The following is an 18339-nucleotide window of genomic DNA, read 5'->3' as shown; positions in this document are numbered from 1 at the left end:
CATTTAATCTTAACTAAATAAAGTATAGGAGTATAGTCCTTAAGTCTTACTTGAAGGTAATACCTTTAACTTTAAGTTCTTTTCTTAACCACTTTTGAGGGAACAATGCTTACACTTGTGAAAGAGAAATATTATCATACAACTTAGGGATTACATCCCATTTGCAAGGAGTTCATTAGTAAGATGATCGCTCAATTATTTCAAATTACCCTAATAAAATACTAAATTTATTTTTTTATAATTTTATTCTATAAGCAAGAATTATTTATTTTATAGGTAAGTCCATAATATAGATTAAAAAGAGAAAAGTTTATAATATTAAAAATAATGATTGATAATTTAAAAGATAAAATAGGTATTTTGGCGTCGAAAGTTTAAGAACTCTAGTTGAGTGACCTTTTGAGTGTTATAGAAGTAGTTAAGTGACATTTATATTACAAACAAAAGAAACATGACTTTATTAGGTAATTAGAATAATTGAATGATCATTTGAGATAAATTCCATTTGTAACTCCATCTCTTTTTTGTTTCACGTTTACATACTCTCCCCGGGACTAAATTGCACCCCTTTATTAATTAAAGATTTAAATGCACTTAATTCACTAATAATTGACCAAAAACCAGAATTACAATACAATTGAATTTTTCAATAGCCCCCTCGCTCCCTATGATCTAAAGTAGAAGGACTAAAGTCACTAAAAGGATAAAAGAATTGGATCCATAACGTCATAGTAGAAGAAGAAAGGGGCCCAAACGCAAAAGAAAGGAAAAGGAGCAGTGTCTAGATGCCACGTCGGATGGAGATGTATCTACAGATGGATGGATAAAGTCAGAACGAGTTCAGACCAACGCTGGCAATAATACTCACAATTCACAAACAATGGCGTCCATATCTATTCCTCTGGCGTATAAATCTCATTCCCTCAGTCGTTCCTCAAGTTATCGTCCTCACTTCACTACTCCACAATTTCACTTACCCATCCAAATCAAAGTAACCAGCAACTAGCAATTATCTTTTCTTATGCTTTAGTTAAGTTAGAATGCCTCCCGTTGGTCCGGCATCTGAATATCATAATTTTCGATGTGATTACCGTTTGTTGCATCTGGGGGCAGTTACCAAGGAGGGTTCGGATAATGAGGAAAGCTCGTGTCAGTTCAAGCAACTTAGGAATGTTGCTTGTGGGTTCCTTGCTGCTTGGGCAGTGGCTAATTCTGTTTCTCCCGTAATTGCTGCGGGTCAGGTTGGGGAAATACCACACAGTTACTCTCTTGCTATGCGATTTCACATATTTCTTTGCATTTGATATATTTTATCTAATTTCAATGGTCGTAGTATTGATTGGTGTTGTAAACCACTGCATCTAGAATCCTTTTAATTTTTTAGTTTTTAACTCTTCAGCATGTCACTTAGGGTAGGTAGAAATATTTTGGTTGATCGATGGACGCATGATTTAAACCAAGAGCCGCTGATACCAAGTTAAATTGTGTGAGCCAATTCCTGGAAAAAAAGATTATCGCCATTAAAGTTTTTAGTTTGTCAAATAAGTATCCTAATCCAAATGGCATAAGAAATTCAAAATCTAATTTTCCCAATCCACAAGCAGATTAACTCCTCTATAGATTCGGATTTTACCATTCTCTTGATTGGTCATGAATTAGGATCTAAGACCAACATTTGACTGGTTTATGTTAAAAGTTTGTTACCAAGTTTTACCTAAGTTGTCATTAGCTACATAAGTTAATATGTCAATGTTACCTCTCTTAAAAAACAAAAGAACCTATATAAAGTTCATGTGAAGGTGCTATAGTCTAGGTTGGATTGGACGAAGTTTGAAATATATGATGATTTACAGAAGTGCATGTGTGTACTATTAAAGGAGAGAAAACATCTTGGAGCTCGTGTTCCAAAGATAGGAAATAAGCCTATGTAGATTTTGACAGAGTAATCTATAAGGAGTTGTCATTGGTTAATATGAACATGGATGCAAGATTATCATTTGTTTACAATTTTGGGTTGATTTTGCAGAGATTGCCTCCATTGTCAACCGACCCAGATAGGTGTGCACGGGCCTTTGTTGGTAACACAATAGGTCAAGCTAATGGAGTTTATGACAAACCACTTGATCTGCGCTTTTGTGATTACACAAATGAGAAAAATAACCTCAAGGGGAAGTCACTTGCAGCAGCACTTATGTCTGGTGCAAAATTTGATGGTGCAGACATGACTGAAGTGATCATGTCTAAGGCTTATGCCGTTGGAGCTAGTTTTAAGGGTAAGTTAACATAACAATTTTTGTAGAAAACAAATCTCTGCTTGTGTTTTTAAAGCCTCCCAAGAAGCAATAGGCTAACAAAGAAATGCAGGAAATAAGGAACGAATGCGTTTGATTGAATTATTACAAGTTATATTTGTGTACACATTCCTGTATGTGGTAATGAAAACCTAGTATTTCATGAGATATATGATGAGGGTCTTTTAACCAGCTTATGATAACTTATACAATGTCCATCAATTTGTAATTTGCCTCTAATGTCAAGGCTGGTTGGAACAGCAGGAAATATTTAGTAACTTGCGCCATGATAGAGTACTTCTCAACTATTCCGTGTTTGAGCAAGATGAAATGGAAATTGATTATTGAATCTCATATCTGCTCTCATTATTTCCTCACTGACTGACTAATGAGAATAACTTTGTTATAGTCATAACTACTTGCAAATGGACCATAAAAAGATTTTCTTTGATCACTCCCAGAAATTTTGACGAAAGAGCTATGGATGAGAAGAATAATCATCAGATGGATATTGCATATCTGAATTTAAGACAGATCAAGTATATTTTTCTTTTTCCAGGTTTCTTATTTCTGTCTCTTCACTGAAGTAAAACCAATAAAAGCTGTTGCATTTATATTTGGGGTATGTTTTAGAAAATCGAAGGGGAGCCTTGGCGTAAATCGTAAAGTTGTTGCCATGTGACCAGGAGATCAGGGGTTCGAGTCGTGGAAGCAGCCTCTTGCAGAAATGCACGGTAAGGCAGCGTGTAATAAACCTTGTTGTTCGGCCTTTCCACAGATACCGTGCATAGCAGGAGCTTAGTGCACCGGACTGCCCTTGTATACAACTACACAATGACAACAACGACCCAGTAGAATCCCACAAGTGGGGTCTGGGGAGGGTAGTGTGTACGCAGACCTTACCCCTACTCCGGGATGCCCTTTATACGTTTTAGAAAATCATAGTAGTATTGTCCTCCAAGGCTTTCTATGATTTTCTACAGTAGCCATGGGCAAAGTTTGACAACTACCATACTAATATGTTTCGCTGGAAGGGGCTAAAGAATGGCCGAAGCTTTCTGACTTTATGCCTTATTTGAAGAAATACATCTTTTCAAGGTTGGGAATCTGACTCTTCACTATTTACAGGGACAGACTTTTCGAATGCTGTTCTAGATCGAGTGAACTTTGAGAAAGCCAACCTCCAGGGAGCTTCATTTAAGAACACTGTACTATCAGGATCTACCTTTAATGATGCTCAACTTGAAGATGCAGATTTTGAGGACACAATAATTGGCTACATTGATCTTCAGAAGATATGTCTGAATAAAACTATTAATGAAGAAGGGAGAGTTAACTTGGGATGTAGATAACCGTTGTCCGTATGTTATTGTCCAGTTTTCTTGTACTTGATTCATCTTCCATGATCCCTGGAATAATTGAATGTAAGCTATTACTCATATATTTGTCATTTTGGTATAGCAAAGAGGGTGAGTTGTGCTGGTAAAGGCAACTAGGAGTCAGCTCTTCTCTTTTAATTTGAAGTTTATTAATTTACACTTTTTGTACATGATACTCTAGTTAAGCTTCACATGTTCAACCTGATGGACTTAAGTTGGTTTTCTAGAAGCAAATCATACTCTGAAATTTGCTCCTCGACCAGTGATTTGTTATTGTTGTTTGTGGATAAGAAATATGCATCAGGTAACGTGGTTGGGGACTATCAGAGGGATAATATGGAATATCATGTCTAATTGCAAAAAACTAAGGTATCTAAACTCGTGATTGATTTGAAGTGTCAAAAGCTTTAGCTCCCGTTTGGCCATAAAATTTGGGAGTTTTTTTTTTTCAAATATTTATAGATTTTAACCTTTTTAGCAGATTTTGAACAAAATTTTCGAATCCCAAAAACAACCTTATAGTAGTTTTTGTTGAAGTTTTCTAGTTATAAAACGTCAAATTCTTTTCAAGTAAAATACATGTCCAAACACAATTTTAACTTTCAAGAATCTTTTTTCATATCATCTTCAAAAACTTGTATTTTTCAATTTTCAATTAAATTTATGTCCAAAAGCTAGCTTAAATTTGACTATTTCCCGTAATATATGTTTTCCTTTGCCCTGTTCTGTCAATGTTAGTTTTTTGACATTAACTGTCAAGTCAAAGTGTTCGAAATAATACACCCCTTGTTTTCTCTTTTTCACTTCCTTTATCAAGGCTGTCTTTGATGTGAAAAGTCCCCCCCAAAAAAAAGAGGAAGGAAGAACATTTGATAGAAGAGTCTGGGAAAGTTCCAATACAAAAACTAGCATATTCCTATAGTAAGATCTAAGGGGTGTATCTCATATCCATATTTGCCAAAGCGTAAAAGAAGAGATTCCTCTCCTGTACTAGTTGTTCTATGAATATACCTTGCCTCACTTGACAACCCATAATATCAATCTGAATGCCAATTTCCAAAGGAAAGCATCTACCACAGGTGCCTTTCTTCAGCCAAGCTGCTGACATGCAGACATATTTGCAGCAACCTGCAACAACCAAGTGCAGTAATGGCGAAGGTCTTCTACTCACCCTTAGTTCATCTGCTTGGCGCATTGCTTTTCGTCCTTACACCAATTCTCACTCAAGGTAAGCAAGTCCTTTTTATTATCAGCTCAAAGCATTCAAATGCATGTCACTGAGTTTAATAACATGTGCTTCATATATTTACACTGTCTCAGTGGATATAATTAGAACTTCTCTTTTTGTAATAGGAGTTGAAGGAACAATTGGTATCAATTATGGCACAGTGGCTGACAACCTCCCTCCACCAGTCCAAGTCGCGCGCTTCCTCCTTGAATCCACCTTTATCAGTCGCGTGAGACTCTTTGATGCCAATCCAGAAATCTTGAAAGCATTTGCTCGCACTGGTATTGCAGTGACTGTAAACGTTCCCAATGACTTAATTCCGCACCTTCTCAAGTTAAGTTTTGCCCGACAATGGGTGGAATATAATGTCCTGCCTCACGTCCCTGCCACCAACATAGTAAGAATACTTGTTGGCAATGAAGTAATTTCAACTGCCAACAAGTTACTTATTGGGAGCCTAGTTCCTGCTATGGAAACACTCCACGCTGCCATTGTTGAAAGATCCTTGGACCGTCTCATCCAAATATCTACACCACATTCATTAGGCATACTCGCAAGTTCAAGCCCACCTTCCACTGGGAAATTTAGACCAGGATATGACATCCATATTCTCAAGCCATTGCTTGACTTCCTCAGAGCTACTAATTCACCATTCATGATAAATCCATATCCATTTTTCGGTTCTTCTGAAAACACACTAGATTATGCACTCTTCAGACCTAATCCAGGAGTGTTTGACGAAAACACACGACTCACCTACACGAACATGCTGGATGCACAGTTAGACGCTGTCTACTCGGCCCTAAAGCTCTTGGATTTCGAAGATATAGAGATTGTTATTGCAGAAACTGGATGGCCATCGAAAGGAGATCCAGGGCAAGCTGGAGTAGACGCTGAAAGCGCCGCGGAATACAACAGAAAGCTCATGCAACACGTGATGTCTGGTGTTGGGACACCACTAATGCCTCACAGGACATTTGAAACGTACATTTTTGCACTCTTCAATGAGGATTTAAAACCAGGGCCAGCTTGTGAAAGAAATTTTGGATTGTTCAAGCCTAATATGACTCCAGTTTATGACATAGGAATCCTACGTCCAACGGTAGCTAATGCCGCCAATGCTGCTGTGCCCGTCACTGATCATGGTCACACTAATAGTAGAACATATTTGTTAATACTCGTGTACGTGTGCTTGATGTGTCTGTAAATTTGGCTCTGGTCTGCAGGCAAAAGTGATTCCATCGTATTCGACCCCAAAGGCTGCACCTATGAATCCAACAACACCTGCACTTGCTAAAGGAAAAAGATGGTGTCTTCCGAAACATTGATTATTGTCTACACTCCAGTAGGTGGTCTGGTCGTGCAAGGGGGTGTTGGAGTGGGTTAGAGTCCTACATTGGTTGGGCAATGGACTGATACTGATAGTCTCCTTATGAACTTTGGTAATCCTCGCCTCATGAGCTAGCTTTTGGGGTTGAGTTAGGCCCAAGTGTCATATCTTTACATGGTATCAGAGTCAAGTCTGTTCCCGTTTGAGCCCCTATAATATATTCAGTTGGTGGTCTGGGCATACGAGGGGACACATTGATTGGGGAATGGGCTGGTGGTCTCCTTATATGGACTTGGACAATCCAAGCTAGTGGAAGTATGGTTATGATTGTAATTTTAAAGGAAGTGGAGCCGTCATCACTAGAGATCCAAGTAAGTTGGGGTGGTTAAGTTGCTTTGATTTTAAATCATGTTGTGAGAGCTTAATGATTCGATTCCTTTGTATAATTGTATCTTGAAATTTCAGGCTACAGAAAGTGGAAATATTGAAGGAGTGTTTTGGAGCAAAAGAACTACCGTGGATAGAAGATATACTAACCAAAAAAGTAATTATAAGCTAGTTTGATGAGTTTTTATAAGCGTAGTCAATCACCCTCTAAATTTCTTTTGATTGCTCAAATTTGAAATAAGAAAATTTACATTTGGCTTTGTGAAATAAGACATATGCGAAGCAGATTTAGTTTCACTCATTAACGATCTATCTTCTTCATACTTTTCACTTGCGATTGTCCTTCTCTTTAGCCCGCGATTCTTAATCCTAACATTACCAGAAATAACTATAGCTTCATAAAGTGGAACTTCAAAGATATATAATAGTGAAAAGGTTCAAATATGCCCCATACTATTTTAAAAGGATCAAATTTGTCCTCCGTTATACTATCAGTCTAATAATACCCTTGACGTTATAAAAGTATATCAAAATTGCCCTTCAACCGTTAACCCCTCTGTCGCACCTCCTTTTTACCGCGCCCGCGGGGCGCGTGGGGAGTTTTCTCCAATTGAAGGACAGTCGAAACGAGATTTATTTATTTTTTGTTTCAGAGTCGCCACCTGGGAATTTTAAGGCGTCCCAAGTCACCAATTTTTAATCCCTGAATCGAGGAGAATATGACTCTGTTTGTTATTCTACGAACCAGAAATCCTGAGTAAGGAATTCTGTTAATCCGGAAGAAGGTGTTAGGCATTTCCGAATTCCGTGGTTCTAGCACGGTCGCTTAACTGTTTTTATTTTTGGCTTAATTATCTTGATTTTACTAAATACGTTTTTATTGTATGATTTTACTACCGCTTTTACTTATTGTTTACAATTATATAAACGAATTACGCGTACGTATATTCGTATTATATACCTTTCATAATTACGGGGATCATGTCACGCATACGTGTACACAATATAATTGATCATATTATATCCTTTATTACAAATTCATATGTTCGTGATTTAAAATAGAATTAAGAACGTCACCACCCTTATATTTAAACAGTGAACTGCACATCCCGGGTTATATGAAATTATTTTTACATCCTCGAAGAAATCCCTTTTATTAAATATTCGCTCGAAATTGCGCGTACGCATAATCCGAATTTGCCTTTAAAAATATAATCAGGGTACGCGAACGCATCCCTAATCGCGCAAAATATTTGTAATGGTATTATGGAGTTTCCACAAATTGTTTATTATATTCATACATTTTTATGTGAAAATCATGAGAAACTCCCATTTTTAGAGGCCCTTAAATCTTTTAAAAAAAAAATTCACAATCTATTAAATGTTTACAGCTGATTATATTTCCACATATGAATTTTATTCTTCCGAGCTATTCACATTTTAGGAGTAAAATAACAAAGTGTGATTAAGAATACCATTTTTCTCGTAAATACAATATATATATATATATATATATATATATATATATATATATATATATACCCAAAAATGAATTGCATATGAAATTAACAAAAATGATTTATGAAGGGAAGAAGTATTTTTGAACAATTTTTCATTATTTTTATTTAGTGCAAATTCTATTTCTAATTACCATTGATATAAAGTGTTGCAATTTGTGCTTATACATATCATCTCATTCTCACATGCTTGTTTTTAATCCAAAATTATAATTGCTTAGTTAATTTATTTATAACGATAAATAATCAAATTGATGAGAAAGGAGTTATTATTCGAATTGATTCAATAAAATTGTATTACATGCAACATAGTTGTGCGCCTAAACATTCATAATATTCTTAACATCGTAACGAGCTATACCAACTCACCTTACTCGTATGATAATAAATATACCTGTCATCATGTCATATATGAACATATAACTTATATCAATCTAAACAAAATCATATTTTTACAAGATATACTAATAATGTAACTTCTTAATACTTCCATTCTACTTTACATTTAGCTAAAGGTATTACGGGATGTAATCAATGGCCCATTTTTATGCCATATTCCCTGTTTTGACAACTCAAATATAACTATACTAATGAGAAATTCTGATATAGATAATACTATTACAGCACTTATATGAGTTTTAAAAAGAGAATGATCAATTACTAATTATCATGTCAAACATATTACTATATTAACCAAACATAAAACAAGACCGAACTTTTAAAATAATGAACTTAGACAAAATAAAAATAGAATTGCAATTCAAGCTTCATTGATTTGTCATGCTAAATCTCTTTCCAACATAGAATTTAAAGATATGTACCTGGAAATGAAGGAGTAAATTTCAGCAGTTGCAGCAGTAATAAAAATCAGCAGAATAGCAGTATTTCCACATTTTGAGCAATAATAAGACCCGATGAACCCAGATGCACAGTAACAGTATTCTTTTGAGAAATTTCAGTTTTGAACAAAAGATGCCACTAAAAAACAGACCCGGACAGATTCAGAAATATGTTTCTGATTTTTCTTTTCTTCTTCTACATATGTTTCAGATTGTGTGTGTATATGTGTGTTCTCTTTTCTGTTTCTTTTGCTATTTTTCTTCCTTCCTCTCAGATTTATGTTTCTGATTCTATTTCTATTTCTTTCTTTCTGGTTTTTTTTCTCAAATGTATATGTATTTCTGTGTGTATTTCCTAATGCTTTAGAAATCAGCCTCTCTTAAAAACTCTCTAAAAAACTGCCTTTCTAAATCAGATTTTTTCTCTCTCAATTCCCTCTTAAAATCTCATCTCTTTTCAAATTTCCAATCCCTGTACTTATACAGGTCTGTCCTATTTCCTCTTAGTGCTTCTTGGACCCCCTTCTTCTTTTAAAATCAAAAAGTTCCATTAAAAACTGCTTTTGAATAATTTAAATGATCTTATCCTGATTTTAAGCATCCCCATTACCCTTTGTTCCCCATTATTATCTTAAACTATAGCCACTAACATTCCATTATAAGCACACTACTATTAACATATTACCCTCATTGTTTTAACTGTTTCATTCCCGGAAATGTCCCAGAAATCCTACTGTAATTACTGTCCCAGATTTTAACAAGTTATCTGAACTTAAACTTGTCTAGCAGCTAACAACCAATCCTATGATTAACCTTCTAATACAATTGTATTTACCCAACCTTTGTAAACTTGAGTTCAGAACTAACATCACAACAATATTATATTGAATTCAGCCTAATAATTCAACTGAATTTCAACATTTGACTAAAATCAAACAAACACAGGAGCATTGTCAATATACTGACCATGCCCTGTTCAGAAAACAATATATACACAACATTCATTTGAATTTTCTGATTTGAAATGTAAACAAGGGTGATTTAACTGACGAGTATTAATTTAAACTGATTATCTACAACAATTGTCAACAAACAGTCTATAGAAGCAGATTATTTCAATCAGTATTATCATAAACGAGAATTCATAATATAACTAATTGACGAATTTAATCGAGTCGATTACACACATTGTAAATAATCATACTGACAGAAACAATGGTATAATTAGGATAAAATAGACGAGTATGAGACAGTATAACAGAATTGACTAGAAAATTATGAAAAATTAAACAGACTAATGAAACAAACATATAATACATGTAGAATACACATAAGAAACAGAAAAAAATACCTATGAACCTTCAAATTCAACCGGACTCAAACTCAACTTGGGTTCGGGCTTTTTGAAATCAAACAGACCTTAGTCGAAGTATTTTCAACTGAAAATACTTTGACTAAGGTCGATTAAACCTCAATCTTTCGTCTGAATTGAAAAAGATTCCAATCTTGAAAAATTTAGGATTTCAGATCTTGGATTTTAAATCCGAACACTTCTGGGTAGATTCGAATCAAACTAACGGTATTCTAGGCACGAGGGAGGTCAGGGGGGTAACTAGTGTGAGTTTGAGGTAGGTTGGGATAGGGTCAGGTTTTACTCGAATCTTCAAATGAAGATTCGAGTAGTTCCAGTAGGATTCGAGCCATGCAACTAACAGATCCGTGGTGAGGGAATTTAGGGGAAGCTGTGGTGTTATTTTGGAAGCCATTGGAAAGGGTTGAGTTTTCAGACCAACCTTCGATTTAAGATTCGAAGAGTTGGGGTCTGATTCGAAGGAAACTAAGGTCAGATCTGTGTAGAGGAAGTGGTGAGGAGTCTGGGGTGTTATTTTGGTGACCGGCGGCGTTGTTGCCACCGGGTTTCAGGCGGTGGGATGCTAGGGCGGCTAGGGTTAAGGGTGTGTTTGAGGAAGACGATGAACAGGAGAGGAGGGGGGTGTTTAGTTAGGGGGCCGGGGTAAGGATTTGGGGTTTATATAGGGGAATGGTGGATTGATGTTAACCGTCCTATCAAGCAGAATGAAAGGCCAGGATCTATTCACTTAACCAAACGATGTCGTTTGGCTTAAGTTTGGGGGGACGGGTTGAACCGGGTATTGTATCGGGTAAGGATTATGGGTTAGGGTGATGAGATCTCAACCGTTGGTTGGATTTTGATCCAACGGTCCCTGATAAACTACGACCAAACGCTGTCGTTTTGACTCGTTTGGATTGGACCGGACCTGGGCTGTTTGGATTGGGCTGGGGGGGGTAACTTGACTTGGGCCTGGATTTTAATCCAGGTCCGAGTTTCATTTTACAACTTATATATTTTTTCTAAATTTATTCCTAATTATAAAAAATCCTAATAAAATTTATAAAACAATTTTTTAACCTTACACAAAATATTAATTACTTTATAACAACTATTTAACACATAGTCAAAACATTAATCACACAGTGACATATTTAAAAATAGAACGAATGCATATTTTTTGTGATTTTATTTAAATTATCTCTTAAATGCATAATTAAATCCTATATGCATGCAACATGTATTTTATTTTATTTTTCATTTTATTATGACAATGTAAACATTTACGTACATAAGACAAACATTTAACAAACACCACGCAAATTCAAAAATTGCACAGTAAAAGAAATTTATTTTATTTTATTTTTTATTATTATTTTGGAGTAGTTTTCGTAAGGCAAAAATCACGTGCTCACAGCTGCCCTTCTTTGTGCGGAAACTCGAAGAGTTTTCGTGCAAAGATAAAGTGAGCGGATACGAGCGATTTTTTGCCCGTTCAAATACTCCGTGGGAAGCATTTTTTGAAAGATTTGACTGAACCTCTGCTTCAAAGGTTTCCTACATATCCTTGGCTATAAAGGAATCAGGTCAATGTAGTTCGGGAAGTTTTGGGTAGCTGGGACTACCGTGGGACTGTGATGTTACTGCTGCTTCGTGCTGCTTTTACTGCTTGCTGACCTCCTTATTACACCTTACTTCCAAGGTAATACAAAAAACTAAACTAGCCTATGATACATGAATTATAAAATCTTATCTAGATCATGCCCTTGCGTTTCTTGTTGTCTTGATATCTTGGTGACTCTTGGGCATTTGGCTTATTCCGTATTCCTTTTCATTGTGTCCCGTATTTTCTTTATCTGTTTGGGATTCTTGTTGTTTCCTGCTGGGGACTTTGTTGGACTTCTCTGCTTTATTGACTCTAAATGTGATCCTTTATCATATGAGCGGGCTTTTGACTTCAATACTTCAATTCTCATCCTCATTCTCCAGGTGGACGCCTGACTTCTTCAATTCTCATCCTCATTCTCCAGGTGGACGCCTGACTTCTTCAATTCTCATCCTCATTCTCCAGGTGGACGCCTGACTTCTTCAATTCTCATCCTCATTCTCCAGGTGGACGCCTGACTTCTTTAATTCTTCATCCTCATTCTCCAGGTGGACGCCTGACTTCTTTAATTCTCATCCTCATTCTCCAGGTGGATGCCTGACTTCTTCAATTCTCATCCTCATTCTCCAGGTGGACGCCTGACTTCTTCAATTCTCATCCTCATTCTCCAGGTGGACGCCTGACTTCTTTTAATTTCTCATCCTCATTCTCCAGGTGGACGCCTGACTTCTTCAATTCTCATCCTCATTCTCCAGGTGGACGCCTGACTTCTTCAATTCTCATCCTCATTCTCCAGGTGGACGCCTGACTTCTTCTTTTCTCATCCTCATTCTCCAGGTGGACGCCTGACTTCTTTTAACTTCTTCATCCTCATTCTCCAGGTGGACGTCTGACTTCTTCAATTCTCTTCCTCATTCTCCAGGTGGGCGCCTGACTTCTTCAATTCTCATCCTCATTCTCCAGGTGGACGCCTGACTTCTTCAATTCTCATCCTCATTCTCTAGGTGGACGCCTGATTTCTTCAATTATTTGTCCTTATTCTCCAGGTGGACACCTGATTTCTTCTTTTCTTTGTCCTCATTCTCCAGGTGGATGCCTGACTTCTTCGATTCTTTCATCCTCATTCTCCAGGTGGACGCCTGATTTCTTTAATTCTTTGTCCTCATTCTCCAGGTGGACGCCTGATTTCTTCAATTCTTTCATCCTCATTCTCCAGGTGGACGCCTGATTTCTTTAATTCTCATCCTCATTCTCCAGGTGGATGCCTGACTTCTTCTTCATCCTCATTCTCCAGGTGGACGCCTGACTTCTTCTTTTCTCATCCTCATTCTCCAGGTGGACGCCTGACTTCTTCAATTATTTGTCCTCATTCTCCAGGTGGACGCCTGATTTCTTCTTTTCTTTGTCCTCATTCTCCAGGTGGACGCCTGACTTCTTCGATTCCTTCATCCTCATTCTCCAGGTGGACGCCTGATTTCTTTAATTCTTTGTCCTCATTCTCCAGGTGGACGCCTGATTTCTTCAATTCTTTCATCCTCATTCTCCAGGTGGACGCCTGATTTCTTTAATTCTCATCCTCATTCTCCAGGTGGATGCCTGACTTCTTCTTCATCCTCATTCTCCAGGTGGACGCCTGACTTCTTCTTTTCTCATCCTCATTCTCCAGGTGGACGCCTGACTTCTTCAATTATTTGTCCTCATTCTCCAGGTGGACGCCTGATTTCTTCTTTTCTTTGTCCTCATTCTCCAGGTGGACGCCTGATTTCTTCTTTTCTCATCCTCATTCTCCAGGTGGACGCCTAACTTCTTCAATTATTTGTCCTCATTCTCCAGGTGGACGCCTGATTTCTTCAATTCTTTACTAAGTGTCTCCTGACACAAATGTTATTTTTGCCCCTGTTTTAAATCAAAGAACTTCGTTAGTTTAAAGCAGGGTGGTTAACTGGGGCATTCTTGCCGACGGTGGGGCTTCTCTGTCTTGTTTTGTTGCCTTGAAATGGTTGAAAGGCTGTTTGTCCTTGTAATTGATCCTTGACTATAGGATCACCAACTGTTGTTTTTACTTCAAACCCTTTCAATCGTAATCATATGTCTCTCCTGACATTGCTGATTCACTTTTGATTCCATTTTTCTTACACCCATATCTTATTATTTTTATCTCCCGCCTTTCATGGCCGTATTTTGCATCATGTAATCCTGAATCTTGGTAGTATACCCTGACATTCCTTCTTATTTATTTGGAATAAAACTTATCTCAAAGCTTTAGAAAAGTAAGATTATTAGTGACGAAACACGCTGATTTCGACAATTATAGAATGAAAAGAAAAAAAATCCAAATTTGGATGACTGTTGGAGAAGGAATAAAAACTTATCTGATTGGAGTCACTGGCGCCAATGATCAGGGTATGCATTTTGGATTAATCAACCCAGTCTTTTAATCAATCTCCTTTTAATTGTCTCATTTTGTTTTCCCCAAAATCTCCATAACCCAACTTCATTTCTCACTTTACAGACATGTTTGACTTGTAATATCTCAAAGAGTTTTCACCGACAAACCTTCCTTATTCCTTTTCGCCTTATGGTGCCTGCGAAGGTTTTCACCAATAAGACTCTCTCATTTTACTTTCTCTCAACTTTCGTCATCTTATGGTGCCCGTGTGGGTTTTCACCTATAATACTCTCTCATTTTACTTTCTTTTCTTGTTTGTACCAGAGTGTTATGAATCATCTTCATTTGCTTGTCTCAGCATTTTTCTAAGATTGATCGAAAGGTCTTTTTTGGTGTGTGGTTGGAAATGGAAAGGTATCAAAAGCTAAACAGTTTTGGTATGTGTTTAAAATTACAACTCCTGGAATCTTTTTCTTATTTCCAATACAGTTCTTGCCCCAGTTTCTTGATTGGGGTCGCTTGATGTTTCTTTTTGTGCACATTAGGTATATTGTGCACCCTATGACCAAGCCGTAAGGCGCCTACGTATCCTTCTTTGAGGAATCAGGTCAAACGTAGTTCACTAAATAATAGTGATGATTTTTTTTTAATATTATTTCATATTTGATTTTCATTGATTCCAAGAGAGGGTAAGAAAGAAATAAATGTGGCTCAAAATGGGAAGCAAAGGGTATAGTGTTTGGATAGCATAATAAATTGCCTTTGTCATTCCAATCTTCGAAATAATGCTAAATACAAACATTCAAAAAGTTACGCATAATATCTTTTTACCGCGTCAGAATTGATCGCCATGTCTATGCATTTGCCTTCAATATCTGTTAAGCATAGTGCACCATTCGATAACACTCGGGTCACAATGAATGGTCCTTGCCAATTCAGGGCAAATTTGCCTTTTGCCTCAACCTGAAGTGGAAGAATACGTTTCAGCACATGTTGACCCACTTCGAACTTCCGTGGACGCACCTTTTTGTTGTATGCTCTTGCTATTCTTCTTTGATATAATTGACCATGACATACTGCGGCCAATCGTTTTTCATCAATCAAGTTTAACTGTTCTAGACGGGTTTTGACCCATTCATCATCATCAATCTTTGCTTCGGCGATGATCCGAAGGGAAGGAATCTCAACTTCTGCAGGAATTACTGCTTCAGTGCCATATACCAACAAATAAGGAGTTGCTCCTACTGAAGTGCGAACAGTAGTGCGGTATCCCAATAATGCAAATGGTAATTTTTCATGCCATTGTCTTGAACCTTCTACCATTTTCCGAAGTATCTTCTTTATGTTTTTGTTGGCTGCCTCGACTGCTCCATTCGCCTTGGGCCGATATGGGGTAGAGTTGCGATGTGTAATCTTAAACTGTTGACATACTTCCTTCATTAAGTTGCTGTTAAGATTAGCACCGTTATCTGTGATGATCACCTTTGGGATTCCGAATCGACATATAATATTTGAGTGGACAAAATCGACCACAGCTTTCTTGGTCACCTGATTTGAATGTCTTGGCCTCAACCCATTTGGTAAAATAATCAATGGCTACTAGAATGAACCTGTGCCCATTGGATGCTGCCGGCTCAATTGGTCCAATCACATCCATGCCCTAGGCAATGAAGGGCCATGGTGCCGACATTGTGTGCAACTCGGATGGTGGAGAATGAATCAAATCTCCGTGTATCTGGCATTGATGACACTTGCGCACAAAACTGATACAATCTCGCTCCATGGTAAGTCAATAGTAACCAGCTCGGAGGATTTTCTTTGCCAACACATATCCACTCATGTGGGGTCCGCAAACTCCAGAATGTATTTCAGACATGACAGCTGTAGCTTGTCTGGCATCTATGCATCTTAATAATCCAAGATCTGGTGTTCTTTTATATAAAACTCCTCCGCTCAAGAAGAATCCATTTGCCAATCACCTAATGGTCCTCTTTTGATCTTCTGTGGCTTGTGCGGAATATATCCCCATCCTGATATACTCCTTGATGTCGTGGAACCACGGTTCACCGTCCAATTCCTCTTCAACCCTATTGCAATAAGCGTGCTGATCGTGGACTTGAATATGTATCAGATCCACATAAGCTTTGTCCGGATGGTGCAACATTGATGTCAGGGTAGCCAATGCATCGGCAACCTCATTATGGATTCTTGGAATATGTTGGAACTCCACTGATTGAAACCGCTGACAAAGATCATGTAGACATTGTCGGTATGGTATGAGCTTCAAGTCTCGGGTTTCCCATTCTCCTTGAATTTGATGTACCAAAAGATCCGAATCTCCCATGACTAAGATTTCTCGGATACCCATGTCTGCGGCTAGCCTTAACCCCAAAATGCAAGCTTCATATTCAGTCATATTATTGGTGCAATAAAATCGCAATTGAGCCATAACAGGATAGTGATGCCCTGTTTCAGAGATGATTACAGCTCCTATCCCGACTCCTTTCATGTTAGCGGCTCCATCAAAGAAAAGTTTCCAGCCAGGTTTTTCAATTCGCTCCACCTCGTCGATATGCATTATTTCTTCATCAGGAAAATAGGTTTTCAATGGCTCGTACTCCTCATCGACCGGGTTTTCAGCTAAATGATCAGCCAGTGCTTGGGCTTTCATTGCAGTCCGAGTTACATAGATGATGTCAAACTCTGTGAGCAAAATCTGCCACTTCGCAAGTCTTCCCGTTGGCATAGGCTTTTGGAAAATATATTTCAATGGATCCAGACGAGAAATGAGGTAAGTAGTGTAGGATGACAAATAGTGTTTCAATTTTTGAGCTACCCATGTTAGGGCGCAACATGTCTTTTCCAGATGAGTATACTTGATCTCATAAGCTGTGAACTTCTTGCTAAGGTAGTAGATGGCCTGTTCTTTTCTGCCGGTGAGGTCATGTTTCCCCAATACACAACCAAATGAATTTTCCAAGACCGTCAAGTAAAGAATCAGAGGTCTTCCTGGCTCTGGCGGGACCAACACGGGTGGGTTCGACAAGTACCCTTTTATCTTATCGAATGCTTCTTGACACTCATCGGTCCATTTGACCGCAGCATCCTTTTTCAACAATTTGAAAATTGGCTCACAGGTTGTTGTGAGCTGAGCAATAAACTTGCTGATGTAATTTAACCTTCCCAACAAACTCATTACTTCAGTTTTGTTCCTTGGAGGTGGCAATTCTTGGATGGCTTTGATTTTTGAGGGGTCTAGCTCGATGCCTCTTCGACTGACTATGAATCCCAGCAACTTTCCAGATGGAACTCCAAATGCGCATTTGGCAGGGTTAAGCTTGAGGTTGTACTTGCGAAGTCTTAAGAAGAACTTCCTCAAATCCCCAACGTGGTCAGCCTGATGCTTTGATTTTATGATCACATCGTCCACGTATACCTCAATATCCTTGTGTATCATATCATGAAACACTATGGTCATTGCTCTTATGTAGGTGGCTCCGGCGTTCTTCAAACTGAATGGCATTACCCGGTAGCAATAAGTTCCCCATGGTGTGATGAATGCCGTCTTTTTTGCATCTTCTTCATCCATTAGAATTTGATGATACCCAGCATAACAATCCACGAAAGATCCTATATCATGCTTGGCACAATTATCGATCAAAATATGGATATTGGGTAATGGGAAATTATCCTTCGGACTGGCTTTGTTGAGATTGCGGTAGTCGACGCATACTCTAATTTTGTCGTTTTTCTTTGGCACAGGAACGATATTAGCTAACCAAACAGGATATCGAGTGACTCGAATGACCTTCGCTTCCAACTGTTTGGTAATTTCCTCCTTAATTCTCACACTCATATCAGGCTTGAATTTTCTCAGCCTCTGCTTGATAGGAGGCACCGTTGGATCGGTGGGCAATTTGTGAACCACTAAATCGGTGCTCAGGCCCGGTATGTCGTCATATGACCATGCAAAAACGTCTTTGAATTCTATGAGTGCTTTAATTAACTCTTCTCGGATCTTT

The 18339-nt window shown here is 37.9% G+C and overlaps 2 protein-coding genes across 2 annotated transcripts; both read left to right on the top strand.

Moving 5' to 3' along the window:
- Positions 1 to 813: 813 nt before the first annotated feature.
- LOC107793983 (thylakoid lumenal 17.4 kDa protein, chloroplastic-like) lies at positions 814 to 3926 on the top strand. The gene is made up of 4 exons (XM_075255569.1): positions 814 to 998; positions 1114 to 1241; positions 2027 to 2273; positions 3420 to 3926. Exons 1-4 carry the CDS (start codon positions 881 to 883, stop codon positions 3641 to 3643), a joined length of 717 nt encoding a protein of 238 aa, XP_075111670.1. The 5' UTR covers positions 814 to 880; the 3' UTR covers positions 3644 to 3926.
- A 338-nt stretch (positions 3927 to 4264) lies between these two features.
- Positions 4265 to 6801, top strand: LOC107793980 (glucan endo-1,3-beta-glucosidase-like). Its single transcript, XM_075254405.1, has 2 exons — positions 4265 to 4898; positions 5024 to 6801. Exons 1-2 carry the CDS (start codon positions 4820 to 4822, stop codon positions 6103 to 6105), a joined length of 1161 nt encoding a protein of 386 aa, XP_075110506.1. The 5' UTR covers positions 4265 to 4819; the 3' UTR covers positions 6106 to 6801.
- Positions 6802 to 18339: the final 11538 nt, after the last annotated feature.

Source organism: Nicotiana tabacum, chromosome 6, assembly GCF_000715075.1.
Source record: "Nicotiana tabacum cultivar K326 chromosome 6, ASM71507v2, whole genome shotgun sequence".
NCBI lineage: Eukaryota > Viridiplantae > Streptophyta > Magnoliopsida > Solanales > Solanaceae > Nicotiana > Nicotiana tabacum.
Note: the sequence above shows the minus strand (reverse complement) of the source record. Positions and strands in the feature narration are given on the sequence as shown.